Raw genomic sequence first — 12606 nt, forward strand, 5'->3', positions numbered from 1 at the left:
AGAGCATTACTCACAGTCCCTGGACTCGGATATACTCCGAGGACCCAGCAGGTCTGTTGACAACTCAGGGTCCAGATCAAACTCCGTTGATCCGAACGAGCTTAATTGCAGTGTTCTCGACCGAGAGCTGCAGAATCGAAGAGGGGAACAGCCCAAAGAAAGCTGATTGACGATGACGCAAAAGGAAAAAAAAGGAAGGCAGAGGCATCCATTCCCTAGTTGGGAAATTCATGCGGCTTGCGGCAGAATTGCCTCATCCAGCCAGTGTTGGCCCCCGCAGTCGTCTCGACACTCTCTCCCCCACCAACCCACCTCTTCCTTTCACGCCTTGTCTGTGGTTCACGCGTTGTCGTGGCCAGCGAATTCGCCAAATGCAAAGAATGGTTTTCATGATTCAGTCCAGACCCATTCTTGGTCATGGGGGCCTCCCCGGTGGAGCTCAGACTACGTATTTATACTCAGCTGTTCCTGGGGACCCCAACCTTTCGTCAACTTGACTTTCGCTCTTTATCCCAGACTCTGAACGTCGTCAACCATCAAGGAGACAACCCACCATGTCTCTTGCCCAGAACCACTACATCATCCAGCTCCCCCAAACCCCTCCTCTTCACCGCAACCCCGACCCTCGTTCAATCGCCCAACAATGGGCAACAGAGTTCGAAGTCCTACTCCGCACTAACGACTTCTCCAAGCTCTCGCAGCTCTTCCACGAAGATTCCTGGTGGCGCGACCTCCTAAGTCTAACATGGGACCTCCGGTCCGTCCAAAACCTCAGCAGTATCAAAGACTTCCTCTCCCAGAACCAGCCACGCGCTCAGCTGTCGCATCTCCGTCTGCAGCATGAGGGCAAGTTTCAGCCGAGTCTGGAACAGGCTGCGCCCGGTCTTACCTGGATCTCGACCATGTTCTTCTTTGAAACAGGTGTAGGACGTGGATCCGGTGTTCTTCGCCTGACGCAGGATAATAAGGGGGTGTGGAAGGCTTATGCAATCTATACCTCTTTGCAGGAGTTGAAGGATATGGAGGAGCCTGTGGGCTTTAGAAGGGTTTATGGTACTACTGAGACGATGCCGGGAGGGTTGAGCCGGGGAACATGGATTGAGCGGCGGAAACGACAGGTTCTTTTCAGCGAAGAAGAACCTGCCACTCTTATTGTTGGTGCCGGTAAGTATCAAACTCCAAAAGTCGCACTCTAAACTGACAACCTGTAGGCCAGGCGGGTCTGAACTTGGCTGCACGCCTCCAATCCCTCGGTGTCCCCTGTCTAGTCGTCGATAAGCATGAGAGAATCGGGGACAACTGGAGGTCTCGCTACAGAGTATGTCTTATTCTCATTCCAGAAGGTCATACATACTAACAATTTTAGACTCTCGTAACACACGACCCAGTTGAATTCACGCACATGGCCTACCTTCCCTTTCCCAAAAACTGGCCTGAGTTCACCCCTAAAGACAAACTCGGTGACTGGTTTGAGGCTTACGCAAACATCATGGAGTTAAACGTCTGGGTCAAGACCAGCGTCACAGGCGCAACATACGACGACTCCAAGAAAGAGTGGACTGTCACAGTGATGCGCGGCGACGGGTCAGAACGCACCCTCCGCCCTCGTCATCTCGTCTGGTGTACAGGACACTCCGGAGAGCCTCTGATTCCTACTTTCCCTGACCAAGGGAAGTTCAAGGGGACGCTCTACCACGCCACAAAGCACAAGGATGCGTCAGAGTACGACGTCAAAGGGAAGAAGGTTGTTGTCGTCGGCACTGGTAATAGCGGGCACGACATCGCGCAGAATTTCCAGGAGAACGGGGCCGACGTGACCATGCTGCAGCGCAGAGGCACGTACGTTATCACTGCAGATAAGGGTATCTTCATGATGCATGAAGGGCTGCATGAAGAAAACGGGTATGCCTATCTCCTTATACTAGCAACCTAGCCACCGTCTCTCCTTTCCAACTAACGAACCATAAAAAGACCCCCAACAGAAGAATGCGACCTAATCGCCGAATCCCTCCCCTACCCAGTACGCTTCGCACTCAGCGTCCACTTCACGAAACGCGCCTACGAAGCCGAGAAAGACATAATGACAGGCCTCGAAAAGGCGGGCTTCGAACTCGACCACGGCGTCGACGGCGCAGGAATTGCCCGTGCCTATATGACCCGCGGCGGCGGGTACTACATCGACGTCGGCTGCAGTCAGCTCATCGCAGATGGGAAGATCAAAGTACAACGCAGCCCTGAGGGAATATCAGGCTTCACGGAGCGTGGTCTCAAACTGAAGGATGGCGGGGAGTTGGACGCGGACATTGTTGTGCTTGCTACAGGGTATGATAATATGCGGACGACCGTGCGGAAGACACTAGGTGATAAGGTTGCAAATCGACTGAGAGATGTTTGGGATTTGGATGAGGAGGGGGAACTTAATGCTGTAAGTTTCTTCTTCTTCTTCTCTTTTGACAAATCAGCTAATGGGTGATATAGATGTGGCGACCAAGCGGACATCCAGGGTTCTGGTATATGGGAGGGAATCTTGCTCTGTGCCGGGTTTACTCGAAGTTCCTGGCGTTGCAGATCAAGGCTATCGAGGCTGGTTTGTTATCTCAATAGACAAGTAGACAATACCAGAAGGCGTGAATATAAAAAGAACTTTCTCGATGTCATACGTGTTTATAGAGTTTTATAAGCTAACCTTGTTGTCTGAGTCAGTAAACCTAGTACAATCGGTATTATACTCAGTAAATTCAAACATAAATCAGCCATGCCCTCTACATTCTCTACTCACCATCCCCTATCAACTCTACCAGTCTTCTTCCTTAACACTTCAACCCCTTCAACTACATCCACCATGAATACGAACGCAACAACCACAGTATCCAGCTACCTGGACAAGAGAGTCAAGAGGCTAGAATCCTCGCTAGAAGAGCTCCGAGGAGCAAGACAGTCTCTCTTCAAGGCCAAGACAGAAAACGACAACACTTCCTCCCCCCTCCCCGCGAAACAGCTCCAAGATCGAACAGCCATAGCTCTTAACACTATCCGGGAGCTACTAACAAAACTACGGGTACTCAAGAGGCAAAGGAGGACTATAGAGGCTGATATCGAGGAGGATGCCGAGGCCATCAAAATGGAACTAGCCATAATTAATGGTGATCTCGCCCAGAACACCCCAGCTGATATTGACACCTACGAACTGGCGTATGCAAATGCCCTTAAAACCAGAATACCGACCATGTCCGAAACACCACCCCTTCCAACAAAACAAGAAAAGGCCAAGTTCCTCGACGACGTACTCAAATGGTACAATGCAGTGGATTACATAGACCCAAACCCCGAATTCAGACGCGAATACTGCCATTTAACGGGGTGGTGGGATACAGGCAAGGTCGTAGCGACACAGTTGGTTCCAGCCACTCTCGCGGGTGACGGGGTTCCCCTCCATTTTGGAGTTAGTGAGATGCCCACACTATCAAATGATCCCATGAATGCGATCTTGCTTCATAAGAATATCGCGGGTGCTTTGGGGAAGGGTCTTATTGCTATTGTCCCGGTGCGTGATGGCGATAACAGTGGCGATGAGGGGATATGGGAGTGTATTCTCGTGGACAAGAGTATCAGCGAGGAAGTCGCCGTGGCCAGGCTGCATCATACATCCGATATTAAGGAGTGTAGCGTGCACTCGACTCTATGGAAGGTTAGTATATTTGTTATCCCTCGTCTGCAACTTGTGTGCGGATATCAGTCACTAATCCTGTCCCTATAGGATTTAAATACACTTAAATTCAACAACGATAACCGGCCTGCAAGACGCTACCTATATTTCCGCTTCAGGATAACCTACATCAAGGCCAAGATGGAGGGGTACACAGAGTTTACATCTGCCGTTGAAGAGAAGGTTGGGTTCTGGAAAGCGCCGGGACAATACCTGGAGCGGTCGACCTTGAAGGCGCTGGTGCGTAATTTCTCTGGGCTGGAGTTGTCAGAGTCTGTAAATGAGGGTCAGACTTTTGAAGACGAGACGGTCGATGGTGCTGAGCGTGAGGAGGCTAGCGAGATTCTTGCTGATAAGCTGCGTGAGTTTTTTGAGAACGTTGAGGTGGATGGGGGTGAGGATTCTGAGGAAGAGGATGATGAGGAGGAGGATTAGCATGGGCCATTCCGTATCTGAGACATAGAAATTGAACATATCTTATACCTCAATTCAGATATCCAAATAAACATCAGTGATACAAACTGACCATGACCTGCACCTTCAAATAATATCGAGCACATCTACCTAAAAGGCTCCAACAGATTACAATAAACTCCCATCTTCCCAGGGTCCAAATAGACCTTGAGCGCAAATGCAAGACCCTGCACAGCCGGATTCAACAGAATCCCAGATAACATCTGATCAATTCCCATATCGCCCTCTATCTCCTGTACACATCTCACATAGTCCGCCGTATCAGCAAACCGGCTTACAGTATCTAGGTCCTTAGGTCGTCCATCCTCTCCATAATTCCCGGGGTCATCCATAGCCGGAGGCAAAGTAGTTAAGAATAGCGGCGGTTGAACGACCTCCCAGGGTACAGTGCAAACGCCCTCCCAGTCAATAACGCCAAGGACATTGTAAGACTCATCCACAATGATGTTGCTGTGGTAGAGGTCTGGGTGATACAGCGGGAACGGTCCAGTATTGTTCCTTGTTGATATCCTACCCCCAGAGGCGAGCTCTTGTAGCAATCTAGGGAAATTCTGGATAGAGGATAGAACCTTCTCCTGGATCAAACTGGGGCTGTGTTTCATGATTTCACGGATAGACTCTTCAGAGCTAGGAAACTCTGCATATCGCGCCCAAGCCTCGAAGAACTCATTTGCCGTTGAGAACGGTCCGCCTAGATGTGGGAGCGGGCCAACATCGAAGGAGTTGTCAGGACGACTAATGACAGAACCGATTTTCGGGAGTCGGATGGAGGATAGCTGGACCTAAAAATATAAGTATGGAAATCAGCATGACCCCCTTTCCTTTTCTCTCCCTTCTATATTGTGGGCACTCTAACACACCTGTACTTTTGCAACCTCCTCAAAAAACAGTTTCTTCCTCTCGTCAGGTATCCGGCCACCATGAACCTCGAATCCGCCGTCTGCGTCCATGGCCGAAGGGCCCGGTAGAAATTCCATAAGAGTAAATGCTGCACGAACGCTATTTACATCGTTAAGTTCGTATCCATAGATCCTTGGAACCGGAATTTCAGTCCGTATCCTCACGAGTTCCATTGCATCTATTTCAGCGCGGAGCAGCGATTCTGTTTCCGGTGTTGATTGCTCGAGTTGGACGCGGGCGATCCATAGAGTTTGATCTGATTCAACTGTTTCTGGAGATGGAGATTGTGGATCTGATGATGAAAAGCTCAAAAGTCGAATGAGGTGTACGCCGCCGAGAGTACTTTGTTCGAGCAGTGTGCATGGCAGGTCCGAGTTCTTGGATGAGGCGTAGCGGCATAATGCGTCCCAGCTGACTCTTGAAAGGCAGGCGTCTCGGAGTTTCTTTTGGGATGGGTGCTGGTTATAATAGGCCTCGTCTTTCCAGTTGAGAGTAGGTAGGTCCGCCATGGCTGGATACTATGCATGAGTTAGAGAAACTGGTCAAGGGGTCTTGGGCGGTGCGGGGTGTTACAGAGTGCATTGAGCTCTCGGGGGGTGGTCCAATCTTTAATATCGAGATACTGAGAAATGCCACAGCAATAGGTAATTTAGCGTCGAGGGAAGTAGAGAATCCTAGTATCCTATTTGAATTACATTGTCAATTATGGCAGAAGCATATGATTATGGATATCGTGTTGGGCTGTCACCTAGGACTATACTAGGGGGCTAACCACTAATTAAATATTATCAAACGCCTTTCGCCATGATAATAATGTACATAAACAATATAATATCCAAGAAACAAATCTCTATGTCCGTCATCAAATACCGTCAAGGTAGATCGACCAATATACGAAAGCGAAAAGCGTGCTATCCAAGCGTCATCATCGGGTTTCAAGACTCGTCGATGATCATGTTCACGTCTTTAATAGGGTGAAGGAGCATTGGTGGTAGGCAAATTCGTCCCTCGCCATTTAGTTCCTCTTCCTCTCCGCCATCGCCATCGACTTTGTAGCCCAGCCATCGTCTCCATAGATTTGGTGAGAAGCCAGCAGAATAGAACCAGGTTGTGCCACGGAAGTTGTGTTCACGGTCACCGAAGATAGAATGGCGCGCTCCTCCCGAGGCACCATTTCGCCCTGCGTTGAAGACAGACTCGAGATAGTCGGTGGGCCATTGGCGGTCGATATAAACAGAATGAGGTACATAAACTGCTTTGAATCCATGGTGAAGAGCGGTAGTTGCAGGCCACATTTCGGAGAACATGCTATGCCGCCTGAGGGCTGTCTCTTTATGCATGGTGTGCAGAAGCTTTCGTGAAAGCCGCGAAGCAGTGATGATAGCAATGCGTCGGGGCGGTAGGCCATTTTCCCTGTGGTACCCGGTAAGATCTTCCCTCAGTCCCCAAGTCGTCCCATCAGGGTCGAAGAGAGGGTTGAACAAAAGCAAATCAGCCTCCTCGCCGACTCCCCATTGATATTTATCTTTCTCCAATGTCGTTTTCGGGATGCCCTCGCCCTCGACCTCCATCACGTCCTGCTCATCTGGCCGCTGGGGCCCCCAAACGAATTTGTCGCCTTGGCGTTGAGCAGACTTGTCACCATGCACAAAGTCATGGCTCGCTCCTGCGCTCCACATGTTGTTTGGACTATTTGTGCCAACTTCTGTTTGCACGCGGACCATCTGCTTGAAATCTTCCCAAGACCCATGAACAGAAGGGACATAGAATCGAGCGTTTCTCTCCCACAGACCCCTTCTGGGTTGCTCGCGCGCCCAGTTGACGACCTTGTCGAAAAAGTGATACCAGTGGCCGGTGTATCTTGCATCCATTTCCCAATTCCAGTAATAGTCATACTCAGGGTGTTGGTGTGAAAAATACTGCATGCACATAAAAGTACTGCGGTAAACTCCGTAAACACCCCCGCCACGAGCCCCTGGAGGATCATCCAATCCCGGGTAAACAAGCGCCATTTGCGCTTCCGACCACAATGTGCCCATTCCATGAAATTCTTCCGGCAAAGAGTCCCTCAGCACACGGTCGTAGGTTTCATCATCGGCCCAGATCGGTAGGCCTGTATCCTTGACATGTATCAAAAAGTGGATGACATATTCCCCGCCAGAGAGAAGAGCCAGCTCGGAGATCAGAGCACGCAAGTATAAGATATCCTCCGTAGTATATCTGTAATCATGCCACGTTCTGATTACCACCGCTGTTCGCGGGAGTCGATTTTGGGTCCCTTCAGTGGTCGTTTTCTGTTCCTCTGGAGTTTCAGTTGGTTCCTCTGGCGTTTCAGCTGGTTCCTCTTCAGGATTGATGTCATCAGCCTCCCTGGAGAACAGGTTGGGGCGTTTCGGCGGAGGCAAATCGTTAAAGCGATGGTTGTTTGTAGACACGCATCGATTTTGTGCATCCGCCCATTTTACTCGGCCAAAGTCCACAGGGGGGATATCATCCCAGATGCGCTCTGAGCCCTCTCTCTCGCCATCGAGGCCTGCACCTGAGCCACCTTTCCTTGCAGAGTAACCAAAGCCGTATGGTCCTAAGCGTCCGAAGCGGTCGAAGCAGGTATCGTCTTTGATTCCCAGCATTTCGTTGGAGCCCATCACGGCATCGGGGAAGCCACGGGGAACTCCTGGGTAGGAATGAACCAACGGGACTCGAATCTTCTCATCGTTATCCAAAAAGCAGTCTCGCTTGACGCCATATTTCTCGATATATTCCGGCGTCGTGTAGTTGGGATAGGGGTTGAAGGCTGAGCTTTGGAAAGGCAGGCCCTTCTCCGCTGTGTCGGTCTTGTCGGTGGCATCATCGCGCGTCTCGACGTCGACGGTGTTCGCACTGGCGTCTTTGTCTGAGGCCAGGCCTTCAGGGTCATCGGTAGGGTACTCTGGGACGTTCTCTCCACGCGGTACCAACGTCCTTAATCCACCATGGTATCTTTTTAGGAAAGGAAAGCTTTCCCATGTCGGCGGCTTCGGAGGGGCATTGAGAGTCGGTAGCGTGCTTTCCGAAAAGATAGTGAAACGGAAGAGTGTAAGAATAAAGAGTATGAGTGAAGCGAACAAAGCAAAGCAGAGCCATCTCATAATTTTGGGCGGGACACGATAGAAGCCGATTGTAGTTCGCGCACGCCGCGCCGTGGCCGCCGTATTCAATACCGGATAGGAGGACGCTGCCGCTGGGGAAGGGGGGGCTGTCGAATCGTCGTCGCTTTCTGACACCCAAGATCCCTTACTGAAGTCCCGATAATGATGATCTTTGCGGGGGGGTTGTTTTTCAACATCTATCGAGTTCTTGCGCCCCCGATGTCGCCCGGACAGGTTATCATGAGCCGGCGAGCGGCTCTTCATTTTGAACTTCATGTCGCAGCAGTGCACATACAGGAGGGCCGGAGGCGGCTTTTCACGGGGTGGTGATCAAACAGATAGCATCAAGAGGATTCGTAAGTCGTGGTCCGAGCTCTAAACAAGTTTCAGGTCAATAATTGTTAGGTCGGCGCATTGAAAACAGGCTCATATGGGTGAACAACAAACCTCATGCAGCACAGAAAAGAAGATGGAACGAGGAAAGTTGACACAAATCGCCCCAGCTCCAAGTTCCGCCAGTGGTAGTCGTTGATTGACGTATTTGGGGTCGAGATCCACGCTGATGTGCTGTGACGTGGTTTACACCTCCGCGTGATTTTCAGACTGACCTGGCATATGCAAAAGAGCGCGCTTTTCTTCAGTCACCATCTACAAGGATTGCCTGCTTGTATATAAAAGAGGAAGATTCGCGATCGAAAGAAACGGTCAACGTTCCAAATCAACAGAAACAGGGCCCAGCAGCCGCAAGTATACTCCCAGCGCTAAGTTACTGTTTGTAGATCGGCGTTGCCTCGGGGATATCCAGCGCTTGTGCGTCCAGGCAGGCCTAGCCATCTTGGCTGGCCAACTGGACATTGGGTGAAATGGCAAAGGGCGGACGTTTGAATTGGACATCTCTACGTGATAGTACAAGCAATGACACTGCTTTTAAGGATTATAAGTAACAAGAAGATCAGAACGGATGATGGGAAAACTTGAGAGCCAAGAGGGTGCTCCTTAACGGGACTAGCGGGAGTAGATCTGCGCCATCCCAATTTCGGGCTAGACACTATGTTTTATGCCTCAGGCAGGAGATTTTCCACGATAGTCACGCGTAGCATTGGGAGTTCCTTCAAGCTTCCTCCAACGCCCCTTTCTTCCTTTGAGAACCTATAAAAAGTGGCCACAAATAACTGCACTTGGCAGATGCTCACGAGATCGATGACAGAAGCAATCATGCAGGGGGATATCGGCCCTCTCGGCCTGCCTTCACAAGGCATACATTCCCAAGGACTAATTCAACAGACTCACTGGCTCCTTACTGGTCTTGATTCAGGCGGACAGTGCCCAAGCACAAAAAGCCTCGAATATCAGTCTTGTTTCGGTATGACTCTGCGCGCCTAGCCGGTGCCTGTGGACAGAATTCCTCCTCTCACCAATGAGGTCGTTCACGGACACCAACTCCGCATCCTGGTCTCGAATCCCCCTCGGGCCTCCTACGTCAGCACGCTAGGGTATCTAGACTTTTTGTTGTTCACAGCATCTATGAATGGGGTGCATCTCGCTTTTTTACCCTTATCAGCCCGGTATAGGCTTCACGATGGGTTATTTAGGTGGCCTTAAAACATATTTACCGCATCCACATACATCATACTGACGCTTTCCCGAGAGGCTATCTCATGACCCAAGGCCAGAGATCCTCCCAATTACCCACAGCGACCACGTCTCAACAGCCACCGTTCGACAATAGCATCTTTCTAACTGGCCTGCATGGTGGATTTGCGGTGTGATGTAACGATACTAGACGGTGTTCCAAATCTACAAGCACAACCTGGTGTGACCAAGTGGATCTATAAAGAGCTTGGGAGAACACGACCTCCATTGAATTGAGATTAACATAATTTATACCAGTGAAGCTACTACTAACAGACTCAGATATCAATCCAACAGTTTTCAAATGGTCTGCCACGACTCCCAATCCCTTCACATCATGAATAGAATACTCAGACATACCTTAGGCAGCTTCCAACGTCCTCCTCTCCTCCCCAGACAAAGAAGAGCTCCCACTCGCCCTGCTCTCGCTGTTCCACGTCCAGCTTGTCCTGGCCCTTCTCATCCCCATTACCTTCTATCTCATTCACTTCATCCGCAAAGATTACCATGCCTTCCTCGCCCTCGGTCCCGGCGGCACACCGTCAACCCCAGCAGGATACCTCCGAATCTGCATTCTCCGCCTCGTCACAATCCGCAATCCCTTTCAAGCTCCCTCCGTCCCACCAACTCTCCACCCAAAAACAGGCCTCCTAAGCCGCACCACCATCCCTGCTCGCCCTGGGTCCCGTCCAACCGTTGTAGGAATTGCACCGCAGCGCCAAATAACCCAAAAGCCGGGGGCGGCAATGTACGACGCTGTTGCAACAGAAATCCAGCGACTCGCAGTTGCGCACCCAAACACCCTCTACACTGCGACGTCCTGCTTCGAAAAGCATAGCACGGGCATCTTCCATCGTCTCCCATGCGAAACGCCAGCCACCGCCCCATCTAAGAACAACAACAACAACAACAACAACTTCAGCAAGTCCCCCAAACGACCCGCAACAACCCACAACCACCGCATAACCTGCAACGGCGAAGTCTGCCACTCGCACCCCAGCGACGGAAGCCTACACCTGACACTGCACCCTGCCGACGTGAAGCTTATTCTCGAGCGCGGCTGGGGCCAACGGCACCCGCTCGCGAGAGATAGTTGGTGGTGGGTGACGAGGATTGTGCCGACGGGGTTCGTGATGATCTATGCGCCGAGAAACGAGGAAGAGCTGAAGGTAGTTGTTGAGATTATTCGAGCTGCGGCATGGTGGGTTGGGGGGAAGGAGGTACGGTGAGGTTAGGTATTCTCGACGGGAGGTGGGATATGGCTACCCCGGTAGGTATCTTATCTATCTACTCCGTAGATGTGTCAGTACTAGTCGCTGTGGAGTGACGGATGTAGGGATGATTATTTATGATGACATGAAGACTGGTAATTTGATAGCAAGCAATTTGAGCGATTCATCAATCAGTTTACTATATCCGAAAGTAAATAACGATATCTAATCAAATCATCATAATACTTCTGATTCTACAATTCCGAGTAAAACGCATCATGCAAGCTAGTCAAAATACACATGCCATTAATCACGACAGTCTATTCATCCATACCTCATGCAATGCGTACTTATTCCCCGGTCATATTTTAGATAATCATATGTATGGGTATGGGAACCCAAAAGCAAAGAGGAGAGGAAGGGTTGTGTTGGCAAACAAACGAATTTTATAGAAGATGAAGAGAAAAAAAGGCAATAAGTAGGTCGGTTTTTAAAAGGAAGCGCAAGGATAATCGTTTCGGGCCGACGCCGGGATTAGAGAGAGAAAAAGGAAAGCTAATAGCATAGAGAAAATAAAGAGCCGTTAGGAAACATACAAGCACCACCGAGTAGCACATCCCTTCCCTATACGAGGTGTCTGTCGGCCCCCAGTTCCCCATCCATCATCCCCAACTCCCAGTCAAAAGTTCAGGTATCTATCCATTCATCACAACTGGCTGCCGCATTTAATCGCGGCCGGTCTTCCGCAGCGTCTCAGCAAGCCATTCAAGACCTTCATACAGACCATCACCGGTGGTAGCACAGGTAGATTGGATGTACTAGAAATTTGTTAGTTTTTGTTGGCAATATATCCCTTCAAGAGATCAACTTACCCAGGGGCGGCGGGTGAGGCTTTGAAGGCCGAGCTGCTGGGTGATTTCGGCGGGGCTCATGGCGTTCTAGTAAAGGTTCATATCAGTATCCCTATTCAGTGCTGTTATCGATCGAATGCAGGTGTGCGTACCGGCAAATCTTGCTTGTTGGCGAAGACAAGTAGGAGGGCGTCACGGAGTTCATCCTCGTTCAACATGCGTTGCAGTTCTTCCCGGGCCTCGACGATACGGTCGCGATCGTTGCTGTCGACAACGAAGATGATACCCTGGGTGTTCTGGAAGTAATGTCTCCAGAGAGGACGGATCTTGTCCTGACCACCGACATCCCACACGGTGAATTGAATGTTCTTGTACTCGACAGTCTCAACGTTGAAACCTGTAGGCAGGAAGCACCTGGTTAGCGTCTCATTTCTCCCATTGTGTAGGCGCAGGCTGGACACAATTGAAGCAGCATCCGACCATCGGCTAGCTGACGTGGAAGGGGTAGGAAGGCGACTGACCAATTGTGGGGATAGTGGTGACGATTTCACCGAGCTTCAGCTTATACAGAATGGTGGTCTTTCCGGCAGCGTCGAGACCGACCATGAGAATTCGCATCTCCTTCTTTCCCCATAGTCTGTCGAAGAGCCTCGAAATGGCGATACCCATGTTGGCGGTGGCGAAAGTAAGTCCTCGAGGTCTAG

The 12606-nt window shown here is 50.5% G+C and overlaps 6 protein-coding genes across 6 annotated transcripts; 3 read left to right on the forward strand and 3 right to left on the reverse strand.

Annotated features, from left to right (window-relative positions):
- Nucleotides 1-554: 554 nt before the first annotated feature.
- On the forward strand, nucleotides 555-2604 carry APUU_50624S (putative flavin-binding monooxygenase; the record flags this gene model as incomplete). The annotated part of the gene is made up of 5 exons (XM_041705642.1): nucleotides 555-1164; nucleotides 1212-1318; nucleotides 1367-1902; nucleotides 1972-2425; nucleotides 2479-2604. The coding sequence occupies 5 exons, from the start codon at nucleotides 555-557 to the stop codon at nucleotides 2602-2604; spliced, it is 1833 nt and encodes a 610-aa protein (XP_041558107.1).
- A 238-nt stretch (nucleotides 2605-2842) lies between these two features.
- APUU_50625S (HNH endonuclease signature motif containing protein) lies at nucleotides 2843-4141 on the forward strand (the record flags this gene model as incomplete). The annotated part of the gene is made up of 2 exons (XM_041705643.1): nucleotides 2843-3688; nucleotides 3758-4141. The coding sequence occupies 2 exons, from the start codon at nucleotides 2843-2845 to the stop codon at nucleotides 4139-4141; spliced, it is 1230 nt and encodes a 409-aa protein (XP_041558108.1).
- Nucleotides 4142-4266: 125 nt separating this feature from the next.
- APUU_50626A (phosphotransferase family protein) lies at nucleotides 4267-5589 on the reverse strand (the record flags this gene model as incomplete). The annotated part of the gene is made up of 2 exons (XM_041705644.1): nucleotides 4267-4962; nucleotides 5041-5589. 2 exons carry the CDS (start codon nucleotides 5587-5589, stop codon nucleotides 4267-4269), a joined length of 1245 nt encoding a protein of 414 aa, XP_041558109.1.
- A 426-nt stretch (nucleotides 5590-6015) lies between these two features.
- On the reverse strand, nucleotides 6016-8484 carry APUU_50627A (DUF3405 domain-containing protein; the record flags this gene model as incomplete). Its single annotated transcript, XM_041705645.1, has 1 exon — nucleotides 6016-8484. One exon carries the CDS (start codon nucleotides 8482-8484, stop codon nucleotides 6016-6018), a length of 2469 nt encoding a protein of 822 aa, XP_041558110.1.
- Nucleotides 8485-10144: 1660 nt separating this feature from the next.
- Nucleotides 10145-11069, forward strand: APUU_50628S (uncharacterized protein; the record flags this gene model as incomplete). Its single annotated transcript, XM_041705646.1, has 2 exons — nucleotides 10145-10147; nucleotides 10206-11069. The coding sequence occupies 2 exons, from the start codon at nucleotides 10145-10147 to the stop codon at nucleotides 11067-11069; spliced, it is 867 nt and encodes a 288-aa protein (XP_041558111.1).
- A 707-nt stretch (nucleotides 11070-11776) lies between these two features.
- Nucleotides 11777-12571, reverse strand: arfA (putative ADP-ribosylation factor; the record flags this gene model as incomplete). The annotated part of the gene is made up of 4 exons (XM_041705647.1): nucleotides 11777-11869; nucleotides 11924-11989; nucleotides 12055-12299; nucleotides 12424-12571. 4 exons carry the CDS (start codon nucleotides 12569-12571, stop codon nucleotides 11777-11779), a joined length of 552 nt encoding a protein of 183 aa, XP_041558112.1.
- Nucleotides 12572-12606: the final 35 nt, after the last annotated feature.

Source organism: Aspergillus puulaauensis, chromosome 5 (genome assembly GCF_016861865.1).
Source record: "Aspergillus puulaauensis MK2 DNA, chromosome 5, nearly complete sequence".
In the NCBI taxonomy this organism is placed as follows: domain Eukaryota; kingdom Fungi; phylum Ascomycota; class Eurotiomycetes; order Eurotiales; family Aspergillaceae; genus Aspergillus; species Aspergillus puulaauensis.